The following is a 26,207-nucleotide window of genomic DNA, read 5'->3' as shown; positions in this document are numbered from 1 at the left end:
GAAAAACTCATCCGATCCGAACACTAATTTTATTTGCGGTGCGGTTTGGATTAGATTTGATTTGTGGTTTTATAAATTAAAAAAAATAAATACATATAACAAGTTTGAACATTAAATTTTAAATAATCAACAATGACATAACAAGTCTCAACAATCTCTTAAAAAGCCAACGATAACATAACGATAGAAATAAAATTATAGGTTAGTTAAAATAAATAAACAAATATCATTTTGAACATAAAATATTTATTAAATAAAAATAATACATGAATAACATAAAAATGTATAAAAAATTGAACATGTTATAAGTATAATTGTAAATATAATAATAAAATAATAATATTATAGCACATTGTGCGGTTTGGATTGGATTGGATCGGTTATGAAAAGTAGATCTGAAATCCGATCCGATCCAGCGGTTTGTAAAAAATAGAATCCAATCAAATCCGAATTAATGCGGTTTTAATCGGTTTTCGATTTAGATTGAATTGGATGAGCGGTTTGATTTGGATTGGTTTGTTTGAACACCCCTACACACACACTAATTGTACACGGTAATAATTAGACAATATTTTCAATTGAGATACTTGCTACAATTAAGTAAAAATTATGTCATTATATTTTATTTATTTTATTAACCTTTATAATTAATTCAATGGAGATATTTGCTCAGTATATATATTATCTAAATAGTTAAAGAGGAGAAAAAAGATATAATACTAAATAAATAAATAATTGTCAAATAATATAGAGTAAAAATTTCGTAGTCTATAAAGAATGATATAATCTCCAATATATTTATTATATTTTAGTTTAAGTGAGTTAAACTTATTATCAAAATTTAAACACAACTAAAAATATTATTGAACGTATAAAACTTTTAATAAATATTATCGTTAATTTATTTGTACCCAATTATTAATTATTTTATTATTTGTTTATAATAATTTTATATAATTGATTAAAATAATTGTCATATCAAAATAATATTTATTATTTGTAGGTTTTTTGAACTTAATTATTTTTTTTCTTAGTTATGCCGAGAGCAAATAAAAATTGAAATAAAAATAACTTAAAAACCAAAAAAAAAGAAAAAGAAAGAAACTTCATATTCAAAAATTTAAAAATGACATATTAAAGAAGAATAGTCGTAATATATAAATTGAGATAATAATTTAAATTTAAATTAATCTAAAACTAATTTAATCAAATACCAATATTAGAGCTAAATTACTAAATAATATTTAATCTATCCTAGTCTTTAGACACGTATAGATTAGAGTCATTCTCATAACGACAACCAACTGAAACAATATCATAAGTTCGAACATTTAGAATTCATGCAAATTCAGATCATCCCCTTGTTAAATAAGCTTCATCAATTGCTATCCATGCAATGCGACAAGGTATAGAATTGTCACACCGAAAAACTAAATTGACATTTATTCTCCTCAATGGCATTGCATTGATGCAGAAGAAGGCATGTAATTACTGAAAAAAAATACAATACGTTATAAAATTATTTTAATTATGAAAAACTTAAAATAAGAAAATTTGAAGGGTTAAGTACTGAAATCGTCCCTAAGGTCTGGGGTGAAAATAAAAATTGTCCCCGATCTTTTTTTTTATTAAAATCATCCTCAACGTTATAAAACGTTATAAAATCGTCCTTTTCACCAATTTTATTTTTTTTATTACTAAATTACCCTTTATTAAAAAATTATAAAATAAAAAGAAAAGAAAAGAAAAGAAAGGCTGGGGGAGATAGAGAATCGGGGGAAGGGGGAAGGGGAAAGGGGGGGCGAGAAAGAGAGGGGTAGGGGAAAAAGAGAATCCGGGGGAAAGGGGAGGGAGGGCCTCAAGTTCCGCCACTGTCCGCGAGTTGTAGTTGCTCGGTGGCATTAGATCCGCGAATTTGTTTTCTTCTTCTGTGAGGGGAGGGGGCAGGGGAGATGGGAGAAGGGGAAGGACGATGGGGTAAGGGAGAAGGGAAAAGGAAGAGGGGAAGGGGAAGGGGGGAGGGAGGACGGCGCCGGCGAAAGGGGGAAAGGGGAAAGGACGCGGGGTGGGGGTGGGGGTGGGGGGAAGGGGAAAGGACGTGGGGTGGGGTGGGGGGAGGGTGTGGGGGAGGAGGAGTGGGAAGGGGAAAGGGGGGAGGGAGACCGCCGCGCCTTCGTCGCCGTTCATCGCCGCCTCCGCCTCCGCCTTGCAACCTCTCGCCGCCTCGCCGCCTCCGCCTCCGCCATCTGCATCTGCTTTCTTGCTTTCTTGTTTTTTTGCTTTCTATTTCTGCTTTCTAGTTTGGTGTTGTTTTGTGTTGTTGCTGTTGTTTGGGGTTCTTGGTGTTGGTGTTGGTTGATAGTGTTTGTGGTGTTTGTGGTGGTGGTGGTGGTGGTAGTGGTGGTGGTGGTGGTGTTGATAGTATTATGTTGTTGCTGTTGCTTAATGTTCTTGGTGTTGGTGTTGGTTGGTGTTGGTGTTGGTGGTGGTGTTTGTGGTGGTGGTAGTGGTGGTGGTGGTGGTGGTGTTGATGGTGGTTATGGTGGTAATGTTGGTGGCAGTGGAGGTGGTGGGGTGAGAAAGGTGAAGAGAAGAATGATGATGATGAGGGTATTTTGGTCCAAGAATTCGGGGAAGGATGATTTTAAAACGTTTTTGAACGTTGAGGATGATTTTAATAACGAAAAAAAGTCGGGGACGAATTTGATTTTTGCCCCTTACCTTAGGGACGATTTCAATACTTAACCCAAAATTTGAATATATTACCAATAGTTGAAATTGCATCTCCGAATTTGACACGAATTTACCAAAACTGAACTTAGATTGAGAAAATTCAATCACATTATGTGTTCCACTTTGAAGATTTTCGGACAGACGTAGAAAGCATAGAGGGGATGGAACTTGAACTTAGCCTACAAATCTCTGTGGAAACAATTCCTCAATAAAAAATCGAGCTCCTCTCAATAAAACTAACTTTATCCACATTCCATTAGTTTGGTCATAACATGTAAGTAGATCCAACCATCTTTCGGTAAAATAAAGTTTACTGCCACTTCATTAGACGCTTACATCCATATAATTAGAACCCGAATCAGTGAATACAACTTGAGATGGTATTTAATGGATGTGGTGCATTGTAAACGATTGCAGCAAAAGAAAATCACACTGGAATATTAGGCGAAAAGAATAAGTTGGAATAAGAACAATCATTAAATTATCAAAAGAATAATATAATAGAATAAGTATATAAAAAATTATAAATTATACCTTAAAAGAATCAACTTCGATGAAAAACGAAAAATACATTCTTATTTTATGAAGTAGTTAAGAAAGAATAATAAATTAAAAAATGAGTTTACTCTAAGATCTAGACTCACGAATCACAAAAAATACCATATATAGTCTTATTAAAACAAAAATAATTATATAAATTAGTTATTATTAAATTAATCTTTTATTATTTACATTATACATCATATATTTGCTGTGATTGAATAAGTCATTATCATATCATATACATTTTTATCATGAGTAGAATCATAAATTTTTGTTTTAATTTTTTAAGGTAGATATCAATATTAACTTGCCAAAAATTACGGTTAATTTAAAATTATATTATAATAATTAAAAATTAAAATTATTGACAATTAATATAATTATGTATTAAATGCTGATTTGATGTATAATTATAAAAAAAGTATCGACAACTAACATAATTATGTATTAAATACTAATTTGATGTATAATGATTGACAATTAAGATAATTATGTAAAAAATAAAACATAACAACTAAAATTAAATTTGTTAACTAATTGAAACTAGGTAGATAATGTTAGCAATTATTTTAGCATTTAATTATTATTATTATTATTATTAGGTTTAATTATTCTGTTGGTCCCTATAATTTTGCGAAATTTTTAATTAGGTCCTTGTACTTTTTATTTCTTTTAATTGAGTTCTTGCACTAAATTTTTTTAATTGGGTCCCTACACTTTTTTTCTTTTTATTTGGGTCTCTGTACCAATTTTTTTTAGTTAGGTCCCTTTAAAATTAAGTCAATTACTGCCAAGAGGGACCTAATTGAAAAAAAAATTGGTACAAGAACCCAATTAAAAAGAGAAAAAGTATAGGGACCTAATTGAAAATTTCGTGAAACTAGAGGGACTAACAGAGTAATTAAATCTTATTATTATTATTATTATCAATTAATATCAATATAAATGGGTCACCATTAACGTAATAACTTGCCACCAATAAAATTATTACAAAATAAATGAGAATTAGAATTGTATCAATATAATTAAAATAATTAAAAATATTTTTAATTGATAATTAGTTTAATAATGCATTAAATATTAATTTTATATAATTATAATAACAATATTTTTTTAAATTAGTATAATCATGTTATTAAATATTAATTGTAATATAATTATAATATTGTAATATAATTATAATCAGATATTTTTTAAAATAAATTTAAAAGAGAAAATAGTATTTTCATTTTGGAGGAAAAATGATGAAGTCATGAAAAATTGATACCTTACTTTCATTAGTTGATAATACATTAAATATTAATTTTATATAATTATAATAAAAATATTTTTTTAAATTAATATAATCATGTATTATTCATTAAATACTAATTGTAATATAATTATAATACAGATTATAACAACCCAAATTTTTAAAATTAAATTTTATACTTTAAATTTAAAAATAAAATTTAATTTAATTATGACTTATTCTATTATTTTGAGTTATCTATCAAAAACTATATTGATAGTTATAGTCTAAATTGATTTTTATAAATATTGTTATTACTATTATTATTATTATTCAAAAAGAAAAAAAATGGCCGAAGGACAATATTATACATATAAGCCACTATATATATTTATTTTATATATATATAAGAAAGGAAGCAAGCCGAATATGGCTTATATGCATGAAAGTATATATATAAAAAGCATGACACATGTTTTTTTTGCATGTATAACTAATGACACTTAAGTTTCTTTATTTCAATAATTATCATTATTTTGCATTCCTTTCACTGAATCACCGAACTACTAAGAAAAAGAAAGAAAGAGAGAGACCGAGAGTGTGGGTGAGGAGAACCGTGAAACCTTCGAGTTTCCGGTCTCGATTTCTGGCGCTCTATAACTCCAATAAAAAATTTAATTTGGTAAAAGTGTTCGTATCTTCCTCTTCTACGCGTTGACGCTATTTTTGTTCGGTGGAAGCTGACGGTAATATAGCTTCTCTTCTTCTTGAGTTTGGCCAATTAGAGTTCTAGGAGGCACAGACGATTCTTGACGTTTTTCTCTTCAGCAGTTCGGTCAGAAAGTTTTTCCAAAACTTTTGTTGATTTTGATTTCATACGGAAGTAGGAGATTTTGTTTTAAAATTAACTGTTTTTAAACTATGAATGCCATGGAAGTCTAGTGGGTATTTGTAAATAATTTATGATTGTTTGAAATGACTGAATGATGAGTTTGAGTTGTGTTTGTCACTGAATTTGATGAATATGTATTTAATTTCTCGATTCAAAAGAGGTTGAAAATGGTTCAGTTGGGACCCGAAAAAGGGTGGCTAACCCCGAATTTTAGGGGAAGTGCTGCCGAAATTTTATAAAAATCTGAGGTTTTATTTGAAAAGTTATTTTAAAAGATTTGGTTTTGGAAAATTAAATTATTTGATATTTATTTAGTTGAGAAAATGTGTATTCTATTTTTAAACTAGATTTATTAAGAAAAACATAACGTTTTAAATCCAATTTTGTAAGGAGAGATTTTGTTCTAAGTGTTGTTTTAAGTAAAAATTTGAGCTCGGTTTATTAAGAAAAGGAATCTCTGCCACAGGAGAGCAGAGAACAAAGATTAAAGAAATATATTAATTAATGAAGCGTCTGCCACAGGAGAGCAGATGTGACATTGTTTGGGCCTTAGTGCCAAATGTAAAGTGGGGACCACACATTGAGAACTGTTTTCCAGATGTACGCTTATTGATTTGGAAAGTCACACTGATGCAGCCTAGCTGTACGACTTATAAGCACACTGATACATCTGGAAAGCCATATCTGGGACTTGTGCCCGGGTAATGTCGGGAGCGGGTAGGCAACCGACACATGAGCTCATGGCCTGCGTTAGGGATAGACATGCATCATGTTGTTTGCACATTCGCATTTGATTGCGCTTGCTTGTCTTATTACTTTGTGATTGTATTGTTTGTCTTGTTGTGACTTACTTGTACATTGAATTGAATCTCTTACTTGCACTACTTGTTTGTGAGTGTATTAAAGTGATTACGAGTTGACATTTGACCGAGGATTAATATGTGGCTGAGAGACAAAAAGTGTGACTAATTTTATATTTAAGTTTTGTTTTGAGTTAAGAGATTTTAAAAGGAGGTAATTAATTATCTAAAGTAGAACCAAGAGTATTTTCAAAGGGTTTGATAAAAATATATTTTTATTGAGTAAAGTTATTTATTTGCATTTTATTCCATTACTTTTACGGTATTCCTATTCCCTATTGAGAACGTGTGGTTTGTTCTCACCCCAAATCTTCCACCCTTTCAGAGACACAGGTTCGGAAATTCAGTAAGAAGCTGCAGACGATTAGTAGATTTACTTGTGATTCCTGTTATTTTTATAGAGTTCCCTCGCCCTTGTTGCTTTAAGTTTTATTTTATCCAGAGGGATAGGTATTGTATTTGAGCTCTATATTGAATTCATTGGTATAGTATTTATTATTATTAATAATTGTGTGATTTTAATTACTACAAATAATTTTCTGGTATTTTCTTATAAAGTGAAATGCGATATCGACCTAAAGGCTCAATATTAAATAGTAAATAGGAAGAATAGGTTAGTAACGCTTTACTTTTGGTACGATCATGACGTACTAAAAGTTAGGGTGTTACAAAGATATCTTTTTAAAATAAATTTAGAAAAAAGAATAGTACTTTTATTTTGAAGAAAAAAAGAGTTCACAAAAAATTGACACCTCATTTTAATTAGGTGAGAAAAAATTCAATTTTAGTGTATTAATAGATAGATATTATTTTGTAGTTTTCTTCTAATGGCAAGAATACATTTTCTTCACAAGAGCTTTCTAGGAGATAGCTAGATTTTATTGACATTTGTTATTCATATATGCAAAAAAATATTAAAAATAATATGAACGCAATTAGGAAGAAAAATAGAATTGTATTTATATTTGTAACAAACTAACAACTAAAGATTCAAAGATTAAAAGAATATAATATATCAATTAAGATATGAGAATAATTGATTTGTTGATTCAAATATAGTTCAAAGTAAATAGAATGTGTTAACATTAATTAACAATGATTATTTTAAAAAAGAAATACACAATTTTTGAATTTTAAAAGCAAACATTTATTAAAAGAAGAATCTATTATAAAGAAATTTTCATATGAAAATTACATTATAAATTGTTAGATAAGTCAATTAAACAATTAAATATATTAAATTATTAAAAAAAACATTAAATAAAAAAAATCATCGAACAGTGAATCTTGATTGTCCTTTACTAAATACTTACAAAATTGTATGACAAGAAACAAAATTGGCATATTATTCTAGTCATTAGTGTAGAAACTGATATTTTCATGTTGCCTTTTTATTTTCAAATTGGCCATATTCATGTGGATTTTTAAAAAATATTTGTATGTAATATAATATTTATTAATATATTTTTAAAATTAGATCAAATAATTTAAAATTATTTTATATTTTAACACAAAAAGTATTTTGTCTAAAAAAAAACACACACACACAGAGTATTCTCATTGATATTTGATATTTTTTTGCTTTCTAAATTTTAATCTAATTTTTAATGTTTTTTAGCATAGATTTTTGGTCAAGTTCAAATTAAGCATAATAACTGCTTTGTTTCCATTTGCAAAACAAATAACAAAAGTAACCATTTATTATGCTAATACGTTTTTTCTCTTTGCAAAACCCTTTACAGGAGATATTAAAAATATTAAAAATAATATATTGTTATTAATATATACATAAAAATATAAAAATAATACTAGAAAGAGAAATAAAATTAATATATCAACTATGATACTACGCATAACACAACTAATTTGTTCATTTAAATATAGCTTAAAGTAAATATCAATATGTTAATAAAGATTATTTTTCAAACACATATTAAGTATATTATAAAATTATGTAATAATTTTACAATATTTATACTCCTATAAAAATATAATTGATATGATATAATAATTATTTAAAATTTAATTTAAATTATAATATTCTAGGTTTAAATAATATTTTAGGTTTATATCTTTTGTGATTGTTCGGTTACGACTAGAGTTAGAAATGAGTCGAACCGAGTCGAACTTTGATTTTGACGCTGACCCATGTTATAAATAGATGGTCCAAGCCTAAATCTATTATCTCTCATAGGATTTTTTTCAGGTTTAAGTCTGATCTATTTAATGTTGACGAGCCCACAAATTTATTTGAAAAGTCCATTTCATGAATTAAAACTCAAAACAATACATTTAAAAAATATAAATTGACAATAAATTCATTCTAAAATTTATAATTCATAATTTATAAAAAATAATTCATTTATATATTAATCATTAGTCACATATCATAACTATATTTACAATTCATAAATTTTTTCTTTTAACAAAAATATTACAATCTTAACTAGTTTTGATTATTGATTTTATTTTATTTTATTTTGTGTTTAATATAGATAAAACTAAAAAAAAGATTTACAAAAAACATTTTGACAAGCTGACCTAACAAATTTTATAGTATTTTTTTAAAACTTATGATCTAATTTTTTTTAACTAATAGACTTACTAAAAAATTTAAACCTAACATATTTAATAAAACAAATCAAATCGAATTAAATGAATCCTAAAACAACGAACCCGTCCGTAACCCGGCCCACTTTCACCCCCTATTTTCGACCCAAAAGTGGAAGAGCATTGACACTAAATTCGGCTTAGAATTCTTTCATAAACATCTCTTTTCACTAGTTGAAGATTCTGACATCCTAATCCCTTTTGAAAGAGGTGTCATAGACTCTTCTCTTTACTACGAGTACTCTTTGCTTATCGTAAAAAGAAATAAGGCTCTTTAAAAAAGAGAAAATTCTTGAATTTGCTCGAGTAAAAAAAAAATTGGGATCTTTGAGAAAATGCTTATCCGACGGTATTCTCTGATTCATCTCTTCATAAAAATTCAATTGGGATGGTTCAGTCAACAAAGAAGGGAGAAGATTTATTACATATTTTAGTGCTAACCTAGAATATTGCAATGTGAGTTTTGCGGAACTCTAGGGTGTTCTTCGCACTGCGTTCTTCACTCATCAATGATGTTGCGTTCATCAACAAGAGCTTCTCTGCGCTTCTTTCTGCAGCAATCTCAATTTGGTACCCTTTCTCATCCCAAACCCTTTCTTGATGCCATCAAGCACAGACCCCATCTCGTAAATTCCATTAGGAATCTCCAGAACCTTGATTCTGCTCTGCATCTGTTTGACAACATGCTTTCCATTAACCCTTTGCCATGCGTGAATGACTTTAACTTTTTGTTTAGCTCTATTGTTAAGATGAAGCATTACACAGCTGCCATTTCGTTAATCAAACACTTGTTCTCCTTACGACTCAAATCTGATACCCATACACTCAATATTGTTGTCAATTGTCTGTGCCGTTTGAATCACACTTCCTTTGCCTTCTCTGTGGTGGGGACGATGTTCAAAATCGGCTTGGAGCCCAATGTGGTCACGTTTAGCACCATTGTTAATGGTCTTTGTATTGAAGGCAATGTGGATTATGCTATTTGGTTTCTTGGCCACATGGATAACATGGGATATCAACCCGACGCCCACACATTTGGAGCAATTATAAATGGATTGTGCAAGATGGGCAATACCCCTGCTGCCATTGCCATTCTAAGGAACACGGAAACAAGAAACTGCAAACCAAGTGTTGATGTTACGGGTTATAGCACAATTGTGGATAGTCTTTGCAAGGATGGGCTGCTATCTGAGGCTTTGAGTCTATTCTCGGAAATGACAACAAAAGGTCTTCAACCCGATACTATCACTTACAATTGCTTGATTCAAGGACTCTGTACTTTCAGCAGATGGCAAGAGGCTGCGTCTTTACTCAGCGAGAGGAAGCAAAAGGGAATTATGCCGGATACATATACTTTTAATATTTTAGTGGATGCTCTTTGTAAAGAGGGAAAGATTTCCAGTGCTAGAGCCATACTTGGTCAAATGGTTCGAATGGGAAAGGAACCTGATGTTGTCACCTATCACTCAATGATTGCTGGTTATTGTTTCCAAAATCAAATGGAGGAGGCCCTGAAAGTATTTGATTTGATGGTTCACAAGGGATGCCAACCAGACGTCAACACTTATACTACATTAATCCATGGATGGTGCAAGATCAAAAGGATTAATAAGGCTATTTATCTCTTGGATGAAATGATCAATAATGGTTTAAATCTGGATGTTGTGACTTGGAATACTCTTATCTATGGATTTTGCAAAGTGGGTAAACGATTAGCGGCTAAAGAATTGTTTTTTACAATGCACAAATTTGGTCAATGTCCTGATGTATTCAGCTGTGCCATTATATTGGATGGCCTATTCAAATGTCATTTGTCTTCTGATGCAATATCATTATTTAGAGAAATGGAGAAGAATAATTTGGATCTTAATATTGTAACTTATAATGTGGTGCTCCGTGGGATGTGCCATGCCCGAAAACTAAATGATGCACTAGAACTCTTCTCTTGTCTGCCAGCAAAAGGCTTGAAACCTGATCAATATACATATACAATAATGATCCAAGGTCTATGTAGGGAAGGACTTCTGATTGATGCTGAAGAGATGCTTATGAATATGGAAGAGCATGGTTGCTTGCCAGATAGCTGCACATATAACGTCTTCATCCAAGGATTACTACGAGGAAATGCTTTTTTGAAGTCAATAAAATATTTTCAGATTATGAAAGACAAAGGTTTTGCAGCAAATGCTACAACCATGGAATTGCTTGTAGATTACCTCTCTACGCACAAAGGAGAGAATGCTTTTCAAGAATTTGTGCAGAAAATTGTTTGAATATATATCAATATAACGTCTTAATTCTTTATTTGAATCGAGGATTTGATGTTTGTGCAGAAACTGATACTTCCATGCTGCTTTTGGTTTTCAAATTGGCCACAGATCAAAATTTTCCTTCTTGAGAAGGTTATGCATTACGTTACTCTAGTCATCTGTTTAGTTATAAGCTTCATTCATATGGAATTTCACGGAACAAGGTAAAACTTTATGATATAATATAGTATTTATTAATATATTTTTAAATTTAGATTAAATAATTCTATTAAAAGATATTATATTAAATAATTTAACAGAAAGTATTTTCATATAATATTTTCAGTTAAAAACATTAAAAACTAAAACCGTAGAAAATATTACAAGAAAATAAATATGTATTTTACAAGGAGTAAAAACTTATTTAAACTTTTAAAAATTTAGTTATTTAAGTTAAGGCTAATAATAGGGCATTTGATTCATTTTTAACCAAAAAATTCCGAATAAGTTTCGGTATCCTCAAATTTTATGCAGATAAACTTTTTTAAATTTGTATATTATATGTTAAATGTTGATGGTTAAACTATATAATTCGATCAAAGTCCCAAAATTAAAAGTTGCATCGGTTTGGTCAATCAGACATCTAACTACCAAATTTAAAGTGATGAACAAGGAAATTATCAAATTAATAAGTAGCTATAATTTTTGTTTCAATATTTATTTATAAATCCAGAGAATTAAAGTGTTAGACTTGACTATTCAATTGCTAGAAAAAGTAATTCGGCTCTGACTCCTAATAAGGTTGGTGGTGCATAAAGTTTACAAATGTTAGAATCAATTTATATATAATTGGGAATTAGCCATAAACCTTCATATAGTATTAATTTTACTGTCGCTGAAAACGATTTGCTGCAAATAATTTTTTTTTTATTTCACATTGTGTCCGAATCTGTCACGAAATCTTTAGCTTCTAGAAATTGGTCAAAAATATAAAATGCATGTATTTCAACAAAAACCAAATATATATAATAAAAATGTATCTTAGATAAGTTCAAGCTCAATGTATAATAGACTATAGACATGATATTCTAGATGCCGATGGCCTCGTCTTCTATATTGAGCGGGAATAACTATATACTATAATATATTTCGTTAATTCATAGGAGGTGCAAGATCAAAAGGATTAATAAGGCTATTTATATCTTGGATGAAATGATCAACAAAGGATTAAATCAAAAGGAGATAATGCTTTTCAAGAGAAAATTGTTTGAATATAACTTCTTAGTTCATTATTTGAATTGAGGAAATGATGTTCTAGTGTAGAAACTGATACTTCTATGTTTGCTTTTTTGTTTTTCAAATTAGCCACACCAAAGCAAGAATCTCATTCTTGAGAAGGTTATGCATTGTGTTATGCTAGTCATCTATTTCGTTTTAATTAAGCTTCATCCATGTGGGTTATGATAGGATTAGTATTGGGCTAACCCAATTAGAGAATTATACTATAAATAGGAGTATGATGTAATAATGTAAAATATTCATGATGTAATAAGAAATTCAATTTTTTTTCTTTGGTCTTAATTCTAGGGATTTCTCTCCTATTCTTTCTCAATATTTCTAATTCTCTCTATTCTTGATACAAATTCGTATCAAATGGTGCTTTTATTGAACACCTTGCTAAATTTTCATGGTGATTCACTGGACTCAACTTGGGATCAGATTCAAACTAATTTACAACGTTTGAATTCAAATTATCAAAAACGGACATAGTTACTTGAAGATATTAAAGTAACTTGTGCCAGAATTTGTGCAACCTTGATCGATAATTAACAAATCCAGGATTCATGCCAAATCAGAACCAAATTCATCAGAAGACAATCTAAATTCAAACATTCATGCCATTTTAGAGGCAGATTTTCAACTATTTAGCAACAATTCACTAAATCTGAAAGCAAAAAAGTTATTAATCACAGATCTACAATTACAAAATTTGAATTTTGAATATGAAGATGCAGCATTCGAGAATGTAGAAACAAAAATTTCAGAGTTCAACAACAATGCAGAACACGCAGAGGAGCCAGCAAAATTAGATTTTAATTTTGAATTTCTACCTGAAGAATCAACAGAACTTGCAGCTAAAGTAGAATGTCAACCAACAGAACACGTATTTAAAAACTCAATTCCAGGGATTCCAACCACAGCAGGTTATGGAGCAAGATAAAATTTATGATATAAAAATAAGTTTAATTTTAATATAGTGTAAAATATTTTGTACCGTCATCTAATTATATCTATTTTTTGGATGATTATTATTTTTATAGTTAATAAAAAAAAGATGTGATATTATATAATTGAATACACATATAAAATTATTTTACAATGATAAAATATCAAATTTAATTCACATAGATAGAGTATTTGTATATAATATAGTATTAATTAATATATTTTTAAATTAAACTAAATAATTCTATTAAAAATATTATATTAAATAATTTAAAATTACTTTATCTTTTAACACAAGGGAGTATTCTCAGTTATATTGTATTTTTTTTTTGCGTCGAGTAAATTTTAAATTTAGTTTTTAATATTTCTTAAACATAGATTTTTAATTTGGCCAAATTTAATTAGGCATAACAAGTACTTTGTTTTCATTTGTAAAGCAAAGGTAACCGCTAAGAATACATTTTCTTCCCAAGAGCTTTTCAGGAGATAGCTAGATTTTATTGACATTTGTTATTCATATATGCAAAAAAAAAAATATCAAAAATAATATGAACGCAATTAGAAGAAAAATAGAATTGTATTTATATTTGTAACAAACTAACAACTAAAGATTCAAAAATTAAAAGAGTACAATAAGCTATGATAGCAGAATAACTGATTTGTTGATTCAAATATAGTTCAAAGTAAATAAAATGTGTTAACATTAATTAACAATGATTACTTTAAAAAAGGAATACACAATTTTTGAATTTCAAAACCAAACATTTACTAAAAGAAGAATATTATTATAAAGATATTTTCACATGAAAATTACATTATAAATTGTTAGATAATTTAATTAAATATATCAAATTATCTTTAAAAAAAAATCATCGAGCAGTGGATCCTGATTGTCCTTTACTAAATACTTATAAATTGTATGACAAAAAACAAAACTGGCACGATAAAAAATTCATTCAAAATTGTATCTTCGTCTAATTCTACACTTAAATAGTAGCAGTTCATCTTGTTCTCTTTCAGCCTTAATACTAATACTTCGTACATAAAACTTATCATGCCATCTTCATTACGCAATATAATAACAAAATGTTCTAAACGAAATAAAACTTTATAGATTGATATTTTAGTGTAAAAACTGATATTTTCATGCTGCTTTTTGTTTTCAAATTGGCCACAGCAAAAATCTCCTTCTTGAGAAAGTTATACAATGTATTATTCTAGTTATCTAATTAGTTTTAAGCTTCATTCATGTGGATTTTTAAAAAATATTTGTATATAATATAATATTTATTAATATATTTTTAAAATTAGATCAAATAATTTAAAATTATTTTATATTTTAACAAAAAAGAGTATTTTGTCTTAAAAAAAAGACACACACAAACACAAAAGAGTGAGTATTCTCATTGACATTATATGTTTTTGTGTTTTCCAAGTTTTAATCTAATTTTTAATATTTTTTGAACATAGATTTTTGGTCAAATTCAAATTAGGCATAATAACTGCTTTGTTTTCATTTGTAAAAGAAATAACAGATGTAACCACTTATTATGCTAATGTTGTTTTGTAGTTTTTCTTTTAATTGCAATGTACATTTTCTTTGCAAAGGAACTTTACAGGAAATATTAAAAATATATTGTTGTTCATATATACATAAAAATATAAGAATAATACTAGAAAGAGAAATAAAATTGTATTTGTATTTGTATTTATAACAACTAAAGATTCAAAAATTAAAAGAGTATAAGATATCATTTATATTCTATAGTATCACACAACTAATTCGTTCATTTAAATATACTTTAAAATAAATATAAATATGTTAATAAAGATTACTTTTCAAACACATATTAAGTATATTATAAAATTATGTAATGATTTCACAATTTTTATGCTCCTATAAAAATATAATTGATACGATAAAATAATTATTTAGAATTTTTTTTGGTGACTCTTTAGAATTTAATTTAAATGATAATATTTTATATTTAAATAATACTTTTAATTCATGTCTTTTATGACTGTTCGGTTGTAATTAGGGTTAGAAATGAGTTGAATTGAACTGAATTTTAATTTTGACGAATCTGGCCCAAGTCTAAATCTATTATTTCTCATAATTTTTTTTTCACATTCGACGCGCGACAAGCCCACGAATCTATTTGAAAAGCCTATTTTATGAATTAAAATTCAAAACAATACACTTAAAAAATATAAATTGACATTAAATACTTTCTAAAATTTATAATTCATATGTACAGAATAATTTATTTATATATTAATCATTAGTCACATATCATAACCATATTTACAATTCATAATTTTTTTCTTTTAACAAAAAAACTACAACCTTAACTAGTCTTGATTATTAGTTTTTTTTTGTTTTGTTTTGTGTTTAATATAAATAAAACTAAAAAAAAAAATTTACAAAAAATATTTTGACGAGTCGACCTAATGAGTATCGTAGATTTTTTTAAAGCTTATGACCAAATATTTTTTAACTAATAGACTTTTTAAAAAATTTAAAACGAACCTATTTAATAAAATAAATCGAACCAAACCAAATCAAATCAAACCTAAAATGGGATTTTTTTCAGAAATAAAATAAAAAAATTCGTAGTTTTCGAACACCATTTTTAAACTTTAATTCCTAAATACAATTTTTTTTGTTTAAAGCAAGTTCGCCGCACCTCCGACGACGAACTCCCTTCAATCTTTTTGAATCTTACGTTTTTAATCCATTTTAATCTATTATCATCATCTCCAAATAGTATATAGATCTACCAACAATACATAGGAGTATACATAAATACGGATTTGAATCCTCTAAAGTTTGAGTTTCACTTTAAAAAGTAAAGTGTGATCTTCTATCTTTGAATAATTTCTCTTTCATATTTATTCTTGGTCCCACCTATGAAATCAATGGTGAGGGATCACACTTTACTCTCTAAAGTAAAATTCAAACTTTAGAGGATCTAAATCCCATAAATACACAAACAACAAGCATGACTTCTTCGAGGATTTTTTTAATTATAAATTAAAAAATAAGTTATATTTAATAATGACAACTATTATCATCGTCTTCAGAAATATACAAGTACACCGAAATAAGTGATATTTAACCAGGATTTTTTTAATTAAAATTTTTTCAAAATAAGATACGACTTATAATTAAAAAAATCCTTGTTAAATATAGCTTATTCCAATGTAGCGGTGTATTTCTGGAGACAACGATAATTGTTGCCATTATTAAATATGACTTATTTATTTTAATTTATAATTAATTTTTTTAAAGAAGTCATGTTTATTGTTTGTGTATTTTAGTGTACTCCTATATACTATTTATAGATCTATATACTATTTGGAGATGATGATAATGGATTAAAAACGTGAATTAAAAAAATTTGAAGGGAGTTCGACAGAAGTAAGACAAACTCTATAATTTTTATAAAATTCGTCGGGGTTGCGACGAACTTGCTTTAAACAAAAGAAAAAGATCGTATTTAGAGAATTAAAATTAAAAAATGGTATTTGAAAAAATATAAATTTCTTTCATTTTATTTCTGAAAAAAAAAATCCCCCGAAAACGAGCCAAATTACAAACCCATCAATAGCCCGGTCCACTCCCACCCTTTTTGCCACCCAAAGGTGGAAGAGCATTGACACTAAATTTGGCTTAGACTTCTATAAATCTCTCTTCTCACTGGTTAATGGAGATTTTGACATCCTAATCCCTCTTAAAAGAGGTATTATAGTTTTTTTCTCTTTGCATTATGAGTACTCTTTGGGTATGGAAAACAAGTTTTATCTTAGAAAGAAATAAGACTCTTTAAGAAGAGAAAATCCCTAAATTTGTTCGAGTAAAAAAAAAGTTGGGATCTTTGAGAAAATGCTTATCCGATGGTATTTTCTGATTCATCCCTTCATAAAAATTGAATTCGGATGGTTCAGTCAACAAAGAAGGGAGAAGATTTATTACATGTTCTTCGCACTGCGTTCTTCACTCATCAATGATGTTGCGTTCATCAACAAGAGCTTCTCTGCGCTCCTTTCGGCAGCAATCTGAATCTCAATTTCGTACTCTTTCTCATCCCAAACCTTTCCTTTTTCCCATTACTCTCTCTTATACCACTCATATTGATGCCATCAAGGACAGACACCATCTCCTATATTCTATTAGGAATCTCCAAAACCTTGACTCTGCTTTGCATCTCTTTCACAAGATGGTTTCCATGAACCCTTTGCCATCTGTGAAGGACTTTACCTTATTGTTAAGATGAAGCTTTACACAGCTGCCATTTCTTTAATCAAACACTTGTTCTCCTTACGACTCAAATCTGATATCTATACACTCAATATTGTTGTCAATTGTCTGTGTCGTTTGAATCACACACCCTTTGCTTTCTCTGCGGTGGGGATGATGTTCAAGTTCGGCTTGGAGCCCGACGTGGTCACATTTAACACCATTGTTAATTGAAGGCAATGTGGATTATGCTATTTGGTTTCTTGACCACATGGATTACTTGGGATATCAACTCAACGGCCACACATTTGGAGCAATTATAAATGGATTGTGCCATTCTAAGGAACACGGAAACAGGAAAGTGCAAACAAAGTGTTGATGTTGCGGGTTATAGCACAATTGTGGATAGTCTTTGCAAGGATGGGCTGCTATCTGAGGCTTTGAGTCTATTCTCCGAAATGATAACAAAAGGTCTTCAACCCGATACCATCACATACAATTGCTTGATTCATGGACTATGTACTTTCAGCAGATGGCAGGAGGCTGCGTCTTTACTGAGCAAGAGGAAACAAAAGGGAATTATGCTGGATACGCATACTTTTAATATTTTAGTGGATGCTCTGTAAAGAGGGAAAGATTTTAAGTGCTAGAGCCATACTCGGTCAAATGGTTCGAATGGGAGAGGAGCCTACTGTTGTCACCTATAACTCAATGATTGCTGGTTATTGTTTCCAAAATCAAATGGAGGAGGCCATGAAAGTATTTGTTTTAATGGTTCACAAGGGATGCCTACCAGACGTCAACACTTATACTTCATTAATCCATGGGTGGTGCAAGATCAAAAGGATTAATAAGGCTATTTATCTCTTGGATGAAATGATCAATAATGGTTTAAATCTGGACGTTGTGACTTGGAATACTCTTATCTATGGATTTTGCAAAGTGGGTAAACCATTAACTGCTAAAGAATTGTTTTTTACAATGCACAAATTTGGTCAATATCCTGATGTATTCAGCTGTGCCATTATATTGGATGGCCTATTCAAATGTCATTTGTCTTCTGATGCAATATCATTATTTAGAGAAATGGAGAAGAATAATTTGGATCTTAATATTGTAACTTACAGTGTGGTGCTCCGTGGGATGTGCCATGCCGGAAAACTAAATGATGCACTAGAACTCTTCTCTTGTCTGCCAGCAAAAGGCTTGAAACCTGATGTATATACTTATACAATAATGATCCAAGGGCTATGTGGGGAAGGACTTCTGATTGATGCTGAAGAGTTGCTGAAGAATATGGAAGAGCATGGCTGCTTGCCAGATAGCTGTACATATAACATCTTCATCCAAGGATTACTACGACGAAATGCTGTTCTGAAGTCAATAAAATATTTTCAGATTATGAAAGACAAAGGTTTTGCAGCAGATGCTACAACCATGGAATTTTTTGTGGGTTGTCTCTCTACGCACAAAGGAGAGAATGCTTTTCAAGAATTTGTGCAGAAAATTGTTTGAATATATCAATATAACCTCTTAGTTCTTTATTTGAACTGATTGTACAGTAAAAAATTGATATTATTGAAGGATAAAATTAAAATTTATTTTAATATATTGTTTTTGTTCTCAACATTTTCGTTCTATTTAAGTCCATAACGTTTTAAAACGTTAGGGACAACTTTGGGACTTACTCCTAAGGTAGAGACAAAAGTGATATTTTACTCAAGATTAAAAGAGTATAATATTTCAACTATGGTATCTAAGCAACTGATTCGATGATTTAAATATAGTTTAAACTTTAAAGTAAATACGATGGTGTTAACAATGATAAATTGAAAAAAAGAATGCACAATTTCTGAATTTCAAAAGTAAATATTTATTAAAATTATGCATTTTTCAAAAAAAGAAAAGTCATTGAAAAGGAAAAAAAAAATTCCATCCAGCAGTGTTTCCTGATTGTCCTTTACTAAATGCTTACAAAATTGTATGGCAAGAAACAAAACTAGCACTTTAAAGTTTAAAGATTCATTTAAAATTGTATTTGTAGTCTAACTGTACACTTAAATAGTAGCACTTCATCTTGTTCTCTTTGAGCCTTAATAGTTAATACTAATGCTTCATACATGAAACTTGTCATGCCATCTTCACTACGCAATAATGCAATATAATAACAAAATGTTATAACTTTTAGACTTTTCTTCTGCTTTGCACAGGGCCGATGACGGACGTTCCTCTACTTTCTTAATTCTTGAAGAAGGTTGCTAGTTCTTAAGAATTAAGATTGATGTTTTAGTATAGAAACTGATACTTCCATGTTACTTTTTGTTTTCCAATTGGCCACAGCACAACAAGAATGTTATGCATTACGTTATTCTAGTTATCTACTTCGTTTTGAGCTTCATTCATGTGGATTTTTAAGAATATTTGTATATATTATAGCATTTATTAATATATTTCTAAAATTAGATTAAATAATTTTATTAGAAAATATTATATTAAATAATTTAAAATTACTTTATATTTATTTTAACACAAAAGAGTATTCTTGTCTTTAAAAAAATAAAAACAAAACCACACACATACGCACCAAAGAGTATTCTCAATTTCTCATTGATATTGTTTTTTGTGCTTCCCAAATTTTAATGTAGTTTTTAATATTTCTTGAGCATAGATTTTTGGCCAAGTTCAATTGGACATAATAACTACTTTGTTTCCATTTGTAAAACAAATGTAACCACTTATTATACTAATGTTATTTTGTAGCTTTTCTTCTAATTGCAAGAATACATTTTCTTTACAAAAGAGCTTTACACAGGAGATATTAAAAATTAAAAATAATACTAGAAAGAGAAATAAAATTGTATTTATTTGTAACAACTAAAAGTCCAAAAATTAAAAGAGTATAATATATATATATCAACTATAATATTACGTAACTAATTTATTGATTTAAATATAGTTTAAAGTAAATACGAATATATTAAAAAAGATTATTTTTCATGCACATATTATTTTATATTATAAAAATTATGTAATGATTTCATAATATTTATATTACTAAAAAAAGTATAATTGATACGATAAAATAATTATTTAGAATTTAATTTAAATTATAATGTTCTGAATTTAAATAACATTTTAGGTCTATATGGTTCGTGACTAAGTGGAGCTGATTTTTTTTATATTGGAACAAATTGTGTGATGTGCCCTAATATTTTAATGTATGTGAGTTTTACTCTTATATGAGATAATTTTTTTACGTTTTAGAAGATACAAAACATCACCAACGTTTTATATGTAAAAATAATATTTTTACAAAACGACAGAACCGTTTTGTATGGAGAAAATTTTTTTAAATGGAAAATAGGAAAACGTCCTTAACGTTTTGATCTTTTTTATTTTTTTTTAATTAAAAAAATTAAAAACGGCAATGACGTTTTATATATTCCTACAATGATGTTAAATACAATTTTTTAAATATTTTGATGGATTACACAGACTCAAATCCAATATTAAAAAAAAAAAAGTGACTAAGTGGTTGTGACCTGAGAATGAAAAAACATTGATCCTACATTTGGCTTAGACTTCTTCCATAAATCTCTATTTCATTGGTAGATAGATATTTTGACCTTCCATGAACTCTTCTTTTTGCTGGTATTATGAGTATTCTTTGATTATGGAGAATTAAGTTTATCTGAGAGAAATATAAGGCTCTCTGAGAAAAGAAAATCCATGAGCTCACTTTTTATTTAGCGAAGGAATATCATAATTATCAGTGATATTTGGTTTAATTCAGTATAAATGGACATATTTCATCAACAGAATTTTAAATTCACAAATAAATATAATTTAATAATATTTTAAATTATTTCATAAATAAATTATATAAAAAAATTAATAATGATATATTAGAAAAAAAATTTTGACTTTTTATGCTTCAAATATTCTTTTGTAGCAGCAGTATCGAAAAAAATAATTTAAAAAATATTCTGAATTAATTTTTTATCTTTTTGTTGTTAAACGAAATAATGAATTACTTTTAAAAAATCATGAAGTGCGCCTAGCTGATCCCGTTCTATTTTCTGAAGTAAATATGGCAAATTATAACCCCGAAAAAAATAAATGACAAGACTTTGATAATAAAAAGAATTATGAAAGAAAAAAATTATTTTTACAATAAAAGATCTTACAAAAAGTGGAATAAAGAAAGACATAATGGACAAAATAAATTAATAGAAAATGAATATTTCTATTGTGATGAAAAGAGTCATTGATCACGTATGTGTTGTACCTCAAATCACTTAATTGATGATGACAAAAAAAAAAAAAGAAACAAATTTTATTTTTAAAAAATATTGCTGAAATTATACCACTCATTATGAATTATTTGATTTCTTTAAAGATCCTAAACAAAAAATATTGATCATTTAATTAATAATAAAAAATTTAATATTTGGATTCATTAAGTATAAATGTTAATAAATAATATAAGAAACTTCTTATTATTTTTTTGTATTTGAATTTTAAGTATGATACATATAAATAATATTTAATAAAATATTATTGTGTTCAATAGAATATTATTATTTATGTTTAAAAATTTTAAAATTATTAAATTAGTCAAGTTCAATAATAATAATAATAATAATAATAATAATAATAATAATAATAATAATAATAATAAAATTTTTAGTATATAATACCGTTTTTATACACGGTGTTATTTAGATAAATTGTTCCAATCAAAAATATAATTTTACTGTACATGTATCTTTATTTATCTTATAATAATAATAATAATAATAATAATAATAATAATAATAATAATATTATTATTATTATTATTATTATTATTATTATTATTATTATTATTTATTTTTAGAAAAAAATAGCAAGGATATGTAATAAAAATATTTATCTTGTGGATAATATAAGTTCATATACCATTTTTAAAAGAAATATATATTTTTATCATCTTGTACCAACAGAAAAATATGTTAATATAATTATTAGCTAAGATAATGTGATAGAAGGTTTTGGAAATGCTATAATTTATTTTTTGGAGGAAAAAAATTCATAATAAATAACGCACTATTATCTACTAAGTCTCTAAGAAACTTATTGAGTTTTAAAGATATTCGCCAAAATGGATATCATATTGAAATAATGAATGAGAAAAATCATGAGCACTTATATATCACAACTCATGATTCAAATGAAAAATGTTATATTAGAAAAGTTACCCTCACTTTTATCTGGATTATATTATACTAAAATCAATACAATTGAATCACATATCATTGTAAATAAAAAATTTACTAGCCTAAATAAATTTATGATTTGATATGATTGATTGGGTCATCTTATAACAACCATGATGTGAAGAATTATTAAAAATTCACATGGACATTCACTAAAGAGTCACAAAGTTCTTCAATCTAATGAATTCTATTCTGCTGCATATTCTTAGGAAAAGTTAATTGTAAGGTCATCACCAATAAAAATTAGATGAATTCTATGGTGCCTAAAAAATGGTGTCTATTTACTAAAAAAGATTAAAAATTAATATTTAATTTAAAAGATATAAAAATAAATTATTTTTAAAAATTCAAAATTTACCACAAAAGTAAGTTAAGCAAAAGTTAGGTAACAATTGATAGGTACCATAGAATTGGTCTAAAAACTAAATTTGAGTTTCCTTAATTTCTAGAAATAATTCAAGAAGATATATGTCGATCAATTCATCACCGCGTAGATCATTTAGATACTTTATGATCATACTTTATGGTCTTAATAGACGTATCATCGATATGGTCACATGTATGCTTATTGTCTTCTCGCAACCTGGCGTTTGCGAGATTACTTGTTCAAATTATTCGATTAAAACCACATTTCTCAGAAAATCCAAAGCAATTTGCCTTTATAATGCTGGTGAATTCACTTCTCAAATCTTTGATGCTTATTGTATGACAAACGAAATAAGTGTTGAACATCTAGTAGTTCATATTTACACACAAAATAGATTAGTAGAATTACTTATTAAACCCTCCAATTAATTGTTAAACCCTTACTTATGAGAACAAATCTCCCTATTTCTGTTTGAGAGTATGCGATTTTCCATACTGCAGCACTTGTTTGTTTGAAACCAACAAGTTACCATCAATTCTCTTTTCTGCAATTAGCTTTTTTTCAACAGTAAAATATTTTTCATTATTTGAGAATATTTGGATGTGCGATGTATGTCCCAATTGCCCCACCTTAATTGCACCAAAATGGGATCCCAAAGAAAATTAAAAATTTATGGGGATATGATTTTCTCTCTATAGTAAGGTATCTTGAGATACAAGTAGCAGATATGTTTAAAACCTGATTTACAGATTGTCATTTTAATAAATCAATGTTTCCAACATTAGGGAGAGAATAAGCCACTTAAGAAAGAACTTAATTAAAATGCATCATCTTTAATGAATCTAGACTTACGAGTAGGATAATATGATCTAGACGTTTAAAAGATTTACAAAGAATAGCAAATAAATTGTCTGATTCATTTTTTATACAAAGGGGATAACCAAATCCTACATACTAGCTAAAAATATCCCAATTCAAATAGATGTTCTAGTTGCACAAATAACTAATAAAATATGTACACGCCAAAAGTATGGTAGACCAATCGGTTCTAACAATAAAAAATATCGAAAAAGAAGAGAGGCATTTGATATTATCAGGACAAATGGTACTGTTGTTGAAAAAGATAAAGACATACAAAAGACACCATTAAGTATATCCAAAATTATGATATAATTTTAACGTCAGAAGATGTTCACGTACTTGAAAATTGTGAAAATGATGAGATCTTAATAAATTGTCTTTACAGGAGAAAAATGAAATTGAAATAAAATAATTATCAATGAAATATTTGCATATAATGTGGCATTACACATTATGCATGAAAGTAAGGATCTTGAACCAAGAACAGTCTAAGAATGTTGACAAAAGAATGATCGGCCAAAATGGGAAGAAGTCATGAAGGTTGAGTTAGACTCACGTGCAAAATGTGAAGTGTTTAGACTTGTAGTCCGTCGCCAGAAGATATAAAATCTATTAGATACTACAAAACTTGACTTGTGCCTAAGATTTTTTACAAAAGTCCGGTATAGATTATGAATAAACATATTCCCCTGTAGTGATACATGAAGCAAGTCATAAGTGTTTCTGATTCAGGAGTTTAATCCAATATATTCTATTATCATGTGGACTGACTGATAGAAAAATAGCTCAAACTATTCTGTTTGAAGTTAATAAAGCATGCATTACTCAACTTAAGGGTGGATACATTAAAGATGATAGAACAAAGCATGTTTTTCCTAAATTATTTTTCACTCATGACCTTCAAAATCAAGGAATAATTAATGTTTAACAGATCCGCTCAAGCGATAATCTGACAGATTTATTTACAAAGTCATTTACAAAATCCTCCTTTAAAAGATTAGTCCGTCAGATTATGATGCGTCGAATTCGAGATATTAAATAATGTCGACAAGAGGGAGAGACTATACTTTTTTCTCCTTGGTCAGATTTTTATCCCTATTAAGTTTTTCTTTATAAGGTTCTTAACGAAATGGTTCTCATTACAAAAAAGATTGTACTCTTTTTTTTTTCACTAATTTTTTTTTTATCGAATTCTTTTTAGTAAAATTTTAATGGAACATATTTATAATAGAGATTTAACGACAGTGTTGTAATATATATGACTATCAATTAAACACCCATAACTTATTTCTCCAATCAAAATCATTTAAGGGGTTCAAATCTTTAATAATAGATGGTACAAATTTTCCAAAGTTTAAAAAAGTTAACTTTGTGCATATATAAATAGGGAACATAATCTGAAACAATAGACACACACAAGACCAATAAAAATATTTCTCTTTATATATGTACATTTTAACATATAAAAAAAAATATCAAATAATATATAAATTATCACTGTTATATTGAGATAACAATATTAATAAATATTAATATTAAAATTTTTTATTTATATTTTTTTATTTTTTATTTATATTATTTATTTATTTATTTTACAATATTACTTTATTTTTCATGCATCTCTTTATATTGACTGGTTTTTCTAAGATTATCTTTTCGTAATCTTTCTTTCTATTAAGTTCATTGATATATGTTATTTTTTGAAAATATTAAAACGGTAATAAATATACAAAATTTTTTATTTAAAAATTAAGAAAATAATAAAAAGAATAAGTTAGATTTATTAATTACTTTTTTCAAATGAAATATAAAAAATTTATTTTATGTTAATTTATACGGTCAGATTTATCAAAATACTACATTATAATAAAAAAGTCATTAAATTAATCTTTTACATTTATTATATATATTTTTCTTAATTTTCATATTTTTAAATAAATAATTAATTAATAGAATTATCAAATCTACCGTATTAAAATAACTAAATTCACAATAGAAGAATAATTAAATTTGTTAATATTAATATAATAAAAAATTTTCATCAAACACAAATTCGTAATTTACAAACAACAATTAATTAATAACTAATTTCCAATTTTCCGAGGGTACAAGTACAATAGCCGTACAGCAATTAATT

General features: G+C 27.7%; 1 protein-coding gene across 1 annotated transcript; it reads left to right on the top strand.

Annotated features, from left to right (window-relative positions):
• The first annotated feature begins 9,048 nt into the window (after window positions 1-9,048).
• Window positions 9,049-11,205, top strand: LOC112801806 (uncharacterized). The gene has a single exon (XM_025844739.3). The coding sequence runs from the start codon at window positions 9,379-9,381 to the stop codon at window positions 11,140-11,142; it is 1,764 nt and encodes a 587-aa protein (XP_025700524.1). The 5' UTR covers window positions 9,049-9,378; the 3' UTR covers window positions 11,143-11,205.
• The last annotated feature ends 15,002 nt before the right edge of the window (window positions 11,206-26,207 follow it).

This window comes from Arachis hypogaea, chromosome 5 (assembly GCF_003086295.3).
Source record: "Arachis hypogaea cultivar Tifrunner chromosome 5, arahy.Tifrunner.gnm2.J5K5, whole genome shotgun sequence".
Lineage (NCBI taxonomy): Eukaryota > Viridiplantae > Streptophyta > Magnoliopsida > Fabales > Fabaceae > Arachis > Arachis hypogaea.
The sequence above is the reverse complement of the archived record's forward strand: the minus strand, read 5'-3'. Positions and strand labels throughout refer to the sequence as shown.